This window comes from Pyxicephalus adspersus, chromosome 2 (genome assembly GCF_032062135.1).
Source record: "Pyxicephalus adspersus chromosome 2, UCB_Pads_2.0, whole genome shotgun sequence".
NCBI lineage: Eukaryota > Metazoa > Chordata > Amphibia > Anura > Pyxicephalidae > Pyxicephalus > Pyxicephalus adspersus.
This window is the reverse complement of record NC_092859.1, coordinates 102,648,293-102,657,596: the sequence shown is the minus strand read 5'-3', so window position 1 is coordinate 102,657,596 and position 9,304 is coordinate 102,648,293. Positions and strand designations below refer to the sequence as shown.

Below are 9,304 nucleotides of genomic sequence, written 5' to 3'. Positions count from 1 at the left end.
AATGACGTTTCAAACTGTGGATTCATGTAATTTGTGTCTGTCCATAATCACTTGGCCGATTCTCAGCTCACCCAACAGATCTGGTCAATATTCCAGTTAGTAACTGAATATTCTGAAGTCCAAAAACACTGCATTAGTTTTCCCAGATAGAAAGTGATTCTAAAACTGATCCTAAGTCTGATCAGATTTACTCAATTGTTCATACAAACTAACAACTTACATACTCTTTGTCTTTATTTCAGAGATGAGAATAATGATACAATATATTGTGCAAGCGCATTTGATCCATGTAACAGATATTCTACTATTTTGCTTATATAAACTGTTTGTGTTCACCTATCAACCTGATTAGCTAACCAGAGCATCCAATGGCGGCAAGATCTTACCTTTCTCAGTCTATCCAGACTTTAACAAATGGCTATAGGTCCACTTTATGGTAAAGCTACATTCAGTATATTTAGTATCCATTCATTTAGTTTTCTTGGAGCGCTCCTTTATGCATACTTTTAGCATATGATGTGGTCAGTTTTGTCATGTCTCAAACATTGGGTTTTCAATTTGTAGCTGGCAATTATATAGCACTCAATTCATTTTAAATGTCCACACACATTTCATTACCAGGTAGACTCTGATGTTTTATAGTAAGTTATCTATTTAAATCTTTTAGAACTATTTCTAAATAAAACACCATATTTCCTGCACAATTCATATCACTTCTATTTCTGGCCAATGACCCAATAACTTTTATTTATATGTGAATATAAATTTATTCTCAGTGGGTCCATGGTCCACAGAAAACACACTTGACTTTTTTCTGTCCTGTAACACTTTAAAGCAAAGCATGATTTTCTTGGTTTCTATCTGTATGCACAATGCAATGAAAAAGATTCTAATTCAACAATGTGTAGGTAGTGGCAACCAATATCCATGGATTTCAGTTGGGTGACATTTAAAATGATTTGTGCAATGATTTATGAAATGCATATATAGCACATACACAGCACAGCGCTGCATTGCACACTAATAGGAACGAAAATATGAATAAAAGCATAAGACCACAGTACTTTCCAAAATAAAAAATAGTGTTCATCAAGACAAATATATGAATGCAGTACTTCATTGTGCTATATTTATCATTGTTATTACTATTATTATAATTAATATTAATACATTTGCATAGATGGAAAATATTACCTGCTTATCTGTCACAAATGCACTAAACTCCTAAGACCACTGCCCAGTGTCTTTTGCTAAACTTTTCAACTACTCGCACTAACAGATCTTAACAATACAAATGCTAATCGTTCTGTGGTACAGGATAACACAAGAGGTGTGCAGAGACACAGGACAGATTTGAATTTCTGACAAGATCTTCAGATATTTTTTTGAAATTATTAAGTAAATAGCAAAATACTTCCGCTCATACATTTAACAGACCAAAAAGGGAGCGAACTCGTGAAGGTCATTGTTTGGGTTTACATACGCTTTAAGCTGTCTTTCCAAAATATCTTTACCAACATGCAGTTAGAAGTATGTTTCTCAGTATTTATCAGAATTGTTTATTTATTTACTACTGCAGACTTTGAAAATCATTCAGTGTGTAGAAAAATATTAAAAATTCATATATACTTACATAAAATAAGGACAAAGGTCCACTGAATGGATCAACTGTTAAACCCAATGCAAACTTTAACTGTGATACTAAAACGTGAATGGCGGCAGCTGTTGTAAAGCCACTAATCAGGGAATCCGACAAATAGATGACAATGAATCCAACTTGCAGCAGTCCCAAAGCCAACTAATAACAAACAAATTGGTCATTAATATTAGCCATACCGTAGTGTTCATGATTATCCAGTTAGACATTTTATAGAACTGACCTGGAAGATTCCCGCAAGCACTGTCACAGAAGCTGCCACAATAACTCTTTTTTCATTCAGATCTGGATCGCTAGGATTATCGGGAACTAATCGGAGTACAGCTGTACCAACCATCAAACTCAAGACAGGAAAGGGACCTAAAAAATATAGTGAAGTTCCCATGTTGATGGATGTTTTTTTGCACAATGTAGACATTTTTATTTGAACCTGTTTGACCTGCTTTGTCTGCACTTCAAATGCTACAAAATAAAACATGATGCCTCTAAAGTAATGCAGTACAAGCAGGTCAAATGTAGCCTCTGAACTCACATGTACTACGCAATTTGAATAAAAATTTGTTGACCTGTGTTTGATTTGTGTTTCTGGGAAACTACAAAATAATGGTAACATTAGCTGGAGGCTAAAGCTACGTATACACGTCAGATAATTGTTACCCGAGAAGAACAGTGAACGGCCAATTGGGAAGCACTGCTATACATTTCTATAAAGGAGAGCACTGCAGAGTGCTGCTCATCCCTAACCTCCTCCTCTCCATTGAACAGAACAGATTGGTGTGTACAGCTCTTGTTTGTTCATCTGTCACTGGAAAGATTGCTTTCAGCGACAAATCTCTGTCCATCGGACATCTTTATGAGGCTGTAAATTGATAAACTTCTTGTTACACTTTATCCATAATCTTTACAAATATGCCCATCATTTGTTGCAAAATATTAAAGTAACTCCTCATGCTTTGCATAAATAAACACTTCAATTATGTTATCATTTGAAAAGCATGCACATCTCATTGGATATTCAAAGTTCTTAGGAAATTACTTTTGACAATATTGGATAATTAAAACGAATAATAATACTTTCATTAAAATTTCTCATCTTTTAGTAAATCAATTTAAATGTCAACAGTAAAAAAAATATTAAGTAATATAAAAACCTGACTAGACTAAAGGTTAGATTTGACTAGATTAAAGGTTAAAACATTGTTTACTTAAAAGTGGTGTTTATATGATGTAATAAGTGTTTTCACACAAGTGTACCTAAAATGTTTAGATTTTTTGTTCTTTTTAGCACAATATATTTTCTTTTAATACAAAAGTTTTTACTCTTCCCAACTGTATCTAAAACTGAAAACGGTCCCTTGTCTTGAGTTGGGCATTGATGTAAATTGATCTCCTGTACTTTTAAAGTCCAACTCTGGGTTCTCTGCTTCCCATCAATCATCCCCTACCCTCTTCTTAGGCTGGGGGTTGTTAATTAAAACAATATTTCTGTGTTTCTTAAACTATAAGCCAGGCCCTAAATTGAGTTGGGGCCACTTTGTAGCCTTATTTGGCCAAATGCAAAATCACGGGATATGTGATGAGGAATATAGCACACTGGGCACACTGGAAAGCCCTGGGTACTCAGGAATCTCTTCTCTTTTTTGACTAGATTTATAACTATTGTTTCATTAACAAATAACTTTTCTGCTGAGACCTACAGTATATATTTTATACTGTATACAGCATATATTTTTATATTTTATATATTTTATATTTTCAGTAACAATTGCATTCCCTATTTGTATGTGTGTGTGTGTTTTTGTTATTCTTCGTTATCAGCCTTTGCTGCCTTCTGTAACAATTCTACTCTTGGGACTCATATTACTTTTTGGTCCCCAAGATTTAAAAGTTCAAGATCTCTTGCACTTTAATTGTCACAGAGATGCATTCAATGGTATAGCTGTTTCCATTTCAGCCCATGCCACTCCTTTGGGGTCTGCACTTTCATTTCCTTTTGAAAAGCCTGTCTGCTTCCTTTGCATCAAGTCACGTACCCAATCCATCTTATTTCTAGTTGTCACTATAAAGAAGGAGTAAGATGCTTTGGCATGCTACATAAATCAGTGGCCCCTAATGTCTAATTGAAAAAAAAATATAATAAATGGTATTATTAGTATTGCAATATAGATCACTGGGCTCTAGTGTTAAAGTGTATTAAAGGTCAGTAGCCATTGATGTAAAATGGGCAGAGCTGCGGTGAGAAATCACCAAATTTGCAGGGCCCCATACCAATTTTTTCAGAAATCTGTTTTTTTTCAATTCTGCCTCTGAAGATGATTGTTGCTAATTTTTTTTGCCAATAAAGAAAAAATTAAGCAGAAACTACATGTACAATGCAATGCATGCTGTCACTTATAGGTATACGTTAACCTCCTTGGAACCCTATTAACTCTGCAAAGGATACTTCCCTAGAAATGCAATTCATATCACAGGGGGAACAAATACCACCCTCAGTACCATGGCACCCTAGGCTATACCCTCGGTAGGCCGTATGAGAATCTGGTCCTGAATACAACAATGTGTAGTCCAATATCAATGATTCTTTAAAAATGTACACTATTGGTTGTTTATGAAATGTTTATAAAGCAGAAATCACTTACCAACAGATATATGTTTAGATGTACCAAAGAAAAAATAAATAATGACAGGGAAGAATGCTGCATAAAGCCCATAGCCAGGAGAAACGTTTACTAAAAGGGCAAAGGCCAGACCTAGGAAAAAAAAAACAGAGAATTCAAGGAAAATTAATTCTCTTGTTTCTTAACAAAATACATATTACTTATTTTGCGCCCAAAACATCCCATTCATTCTGTTTTTTGTTAATTACAAAGAAATATTATTTATGTATATGTACTGTTAGAGAGCTACGGGTCATGTATGTCATCTAATAACCTCTAATAACTTATACTACATAAATATCTGTTCTTACAGTAGAATGTAAAAGTTTTGTAATTCAGATGACATACATGACAATGTCATGTTAAGTCAGCCAATGGCGGCATTGGCTGACTTAAGTTCTTACAAACTCAAGCTGTTGGAATGGTTTGGACCCCTACCTAAGACTTTATATATCAAAGAAGAATGAATCTAAGCAAAAAGTAAAAATGCTTGCATTTTAATAACTTAAGTTAGCTATAAAAGAGTAACACCTAAAATACAAATTGTCTCTATAAATTCATATCTAACATGAAGACCCTTCTACTACAGTAAAAAGTAGAAACAATGGTGGAGCTTTATTATTTTACAGTTTATATATGTAATTCTGGCAAACGTTTAACAAGTCTGAAGTATGTTGTATTGACTAATCCATTATTAAATGAAACTTGCTTTCCACCCTCATACTGGCCTAAGGTCAATTACTCCCTTTCCCTACCTATGTGTAATTCCAGCTCTTTATGACCAGAACAGGACACTCACATCAATATCATTATTTGCAGTCCTGTTTTCCAAAGCATTTCACTGCTTTTACTAAAATGCCTAGTCACCTTATGACTAATGTAGTTACAGATCTATACCTTGAAATGCTCACTGCATTGACTTGTTTTCATTTTGCCACCTTTTAAAAAATACTTAAGAGTCACAAATTATTTATTTTTTTATTTGCACTCTAGACTCAGTAATAAAGTTTGAATGTTATGCCATACCATACATTCTCCAGCTTCCTTTATTGACTGCACATACACCAATAACCCTGATATTAGCCTATATATATATATATATATATATATATATATATATATATGAATAAAAAAATCTTAAACCGAAATAGGAATTTAATGAATATATAGAAAAGGGCTTACCTTGCAAGACGGCCACCAGACCAGTGCTAACTCCAGAAACAATATCACTGAGGAGCCATTCCCTTATTCGGTACATGGGGAGCCATGAAGCGATGGGAAAAAATGTGTAGGCAATTCTTTTGGCCTTCTGCGGAGAACAACTGTAACAGAAGGTAGTATAGTGACATGATTCCTGCATATGCAACTTATAATTCCTAATAAACAAATATTCCCAGGAATTTGAGTTCCTTAAATCTCTAAAAAGACAAAATATTCCCTATTAGCTGAATCTTTCAGCAAAAAAACACACATGTAGCAATTTGTTCACTGCACCACAACACATCACAAGCTGATGTACTGCTAATGCATTGCAACACACGCGAGACAGACCAGTGTTATCTTACTGCATCAATGTATTGTATTGTATTAGGTATAGGTGTCAATTAGCATATACTGTCTTTTTTTGCTGAATTCACAGTGTTATGATTGCTTTAGGATACAAGGTGTTCCAACAATTGATGTAATTGGAAATAAGATGATCTCTAACTACATTCTGTCTAGTTTTGAATATGCATCTTGTTCGGTGACATAGGATACAAATGTATTTTTACTCATGCTTATTCTGATTCTAAGAATATAAAGCACAGCAATGTGCTGAGCAATGGGCATTCCTAAGGTGTATTAAGTCATAGAGACCCATCAGATTTCACATTACTGTGATCAGCTTTGCAGTAGAGAAATTCTGATTGGTTGCTCTTGCCTAAAGCCGCATACACACCTGCAATAATTGTTGTTGGAAAGGATCTTTCATGATCTTTTTCAACGACAAAAGACTGCATGATGCATGAATGAGTGTTGTACATACAGCACAGTTCTGCTCTATAGAGAGGTGAGGGGGAGAACGATAGAGCGGCACCCTGCGTGTTCTCCCCGTTTGCTTCCATTACAATCGTTCGTAGCCCATCGTCTGTGGATTCGCCAAGACGGTCGTTCGGAAGATGGATGACGGCCGCTGTACACAAGCCAGATTCTTGCCTGATATCGGTCCTGAGCCGATTATCGGGCGAGAACCATTGGACGTGTGTACGTAGGTTAACACTTAGTGGATTGCTCCACTGATTAAGAAACACTAATAAATATTTAATTTTATATTAAAAATGAATTTTTTATAATTGCTTTGGTTGTTATCGGGATACTTTGTACATTGTTCTCTCCCCTGTTGCATTTATCCCAATAAAAATATGATTTTAATTACATATTCAGTCTGTACATAAATTATGTTCTGTGCCAGAGACACCTTTTTTAACATTTTGAGTGCTGTAGCCTAATACTTTGTGAGAACTTCTAATTCTTAATCCCAGTTTTCCACGAAAGCTCGAGTGCCCACTGATGGTCAAAAATCAGAGTGGTTCTTGACCATGTGTCACTACGGCTTACCAATCGCATGCAGCTAAATATTTTATTGAGAACATGAAAAAGCATTTATTTCACAGGTGGACACTGCCATCTTGAAGTGCAACAACTTAAACACATGTGATTGTCAGATACGATTACAGTATTTGGAGTGTGTTTTTTTTAATTAAAATGGTGCACTAAATAAAAGCCTGATATGTTCCTAAATACTATAACAAAACAAACTAGGTACAGTATATTTTAAAGTTATTTTTAATTACACATGCTTCTAATGTTTCTAAATTTGGTCAGGGTCATGGTGACCTTTGGTCACTATAAGGTAATGAATTTACTTTTAATTTGCATAATTTCCTATTTTGTCAGTTAAGTTGGAATACAGAAATAGAATATTGAAAAGACACATTACAGAGTAAACAACTGGTATATGGAGAGGATTTTATTCAAACATTTGTAAGGTGAAAACTATACATAGGAAATAAACATAGGATAACTACATGATAGAATTACATACAAACAAAACCAGTATGAAAAGACAAGTAAAATTAAAACTTTTTTCCTGTGTATGTTAATTTATTTTCTTTCTTAAAGAAATTCTTAGCATTTCTAAAAAATAACGTTTTTTTATCCTTCATCCAAAGTTTTATAATTCCTTTAAAAAAAACTTTCATCTCTGAATATTTTAGAGTCCCCATAAATTAACCAAACTTTTGTAAACCTCTCTGCTGGTAATATAAGAAACAAAGAGTCTTTTGACAAAAATGTGGTTTTGTTAAACATTGACTTAAAGTTTATCTCGAAAAGATACAACAATTAGGAACAAATCTTTTTAAATACATTAATTTATCACAGTTTTTCTCTATATTCACAACTTAAAACCAATATTGTACTTGCTGAAGCTAAGACAATACATACATCATATATGTTAATTGTGTGAGCCTAAGTATAATGTATGCAGAGTGTGTTTTACATCTGAGTAACTGGAGAAGTAAAATTTGAATATTTTGTTTTAATAAGGGACTTCATCCATTCTTTATGCCTGATAACGTATCTAAACACGCCATCGTGGCTTTTAAGAAAGACACACAACTTACCCGAAAAATAGCCGTAGATGGTCCAGGAATGTTTTGTGATATCTGTCAATTTTTTCATTTTCAGCACGGAAGCTGTTTTCTGAATATACAGGTCTGGACACCACATATTGGTTTCCTACAGGTTCTATCATTGCTCCTAGTTGTTGGTATGGTGATCTTCAGTTTCCCACAAATAATATATCCTAATTAAAAAAAAAAAATGTCCAGCAAATTGGAAATGCTTCATCACAAGTTATGTTAAGCATTCAAATGGTTTTATGAACATTGTTTAAATCAAAAGAAAAATAAACTGTATGATTCTTCAAACACATAAACAAAAATGAGTTTTTAACAATGTGGCAAACCTATCTATCTTTTTCTCTATCAGCCTTCAAAATTTAGGTATTCTACTTTAAAATTTAAACCATGTGAGTCTCAAAGAAGCATGTACTGTATCCATGAAAATAAACATTACCAAAATGTTGTAATAATGCCCAGATTTACAGAGCGATGTTTAGAAATAAAATCCTAAATATGGTCCCTTTTTCTGCATTGTACAACTATCATGCCATGAATGACAAACCCATTACTTTTGCTAGTACCTTAATGTGAAGTTGGTTCAGATCACAGAATGTTACTTTAAAGACGGTAAAACAATTTACAACTTCAGGATAATTACATTTGCAAGGCATAAATATTCACTGAGGTTATTGCTATATTTCTGCATGGTGTATTTAGGTGTACCCATGTTTTCAGATACTTACCCATGTATTGGATGATCTGGTTTATATGAAATATGGTCCCAAGATTCTGTGGTGTCTTAAATCCCTTAAGTGAGCACAGTGAAATGAAATCTTTCACATTTATTCACTGATGATGCATCTGTTTAAAGGCTTATCATTCCCTATGTAATAATTAACATAGATGAACTTTTACAAGATCCTAAAGATCTTGCATAGCCTTGAACGTTGACAGTAGAATCAATAGAAGGAGTGTAGATGCTTCCATATGACTGTAACAAAACCTAGAAGAAAAAAAGTATTTTCTTCTTCATTTTTTACACATATAAAGTATATATTTGCTTTCATATTATAAACACATCCATATGTAAATTCCCTAAAATCGTTGTGAAGGATAATATGTAACAGAATGGTTCATAAAAACTATTTTCAAATCAAATGGTTTTAATCCATGTTCTGTGGATCATTTCTAACTTAAGACCTCAAGGACCACTAACAGATGAGGTTTATCACACTTCCAGATGGTTGTACTTCTGCACTAAGTAGTTACAGTTTAAAACACTGTTTCTGAACCATGGAACCCTAGGATTCCATCAGCGGTTGCTA

At 33.9% G+C, this 9,304-nt stretch overlaps 1 protein-coding gene across 2 annotated transcripts in view; it reads right to left on the bottom strand.

Moving 5' to 3' along the window:
* The window catches only part of LOC140324083 (chloride anion exchanger-like), a 30,952-nt gene extending 22,141 nt beyond the window's left edge, over positions 1-8,811 (bottom strand). For both annotated transcript variants that reach the window (XM_072401642.1, XM_072401641.1), the window contains exons 1-6: positions 8,723-8,811; positions 7,980-8,161; positions 5,497-5,636; positions 4,297-4,407; positions 1,881-2,017; positions 1,634-1,798 (exon numbers count right to left, since the gene is read on the bottom strand). In XM_072401642.1, the coding sequence (XP_072257743.1) occupies positions 1,634-1,798; positions 1,881-2,017; positions 4,297-4,407; positions 5,497-5,636; positions 7,980-8,110 (684 nt within the window). In that variant the 5' untranslated portion in view covers positions 8,111-8,161; positions 8,723-8,811. The remainder of the gene's footprint in view (positions 1-1,633; positions 1,799-1,880; positions 2,018-4,296; positions 4,408-5,496; positions 5,637-7,979; positions 8,162-8,722) is intronic.
* Positions 8,812-9,304: the final 493 nt, after the last annotated feature.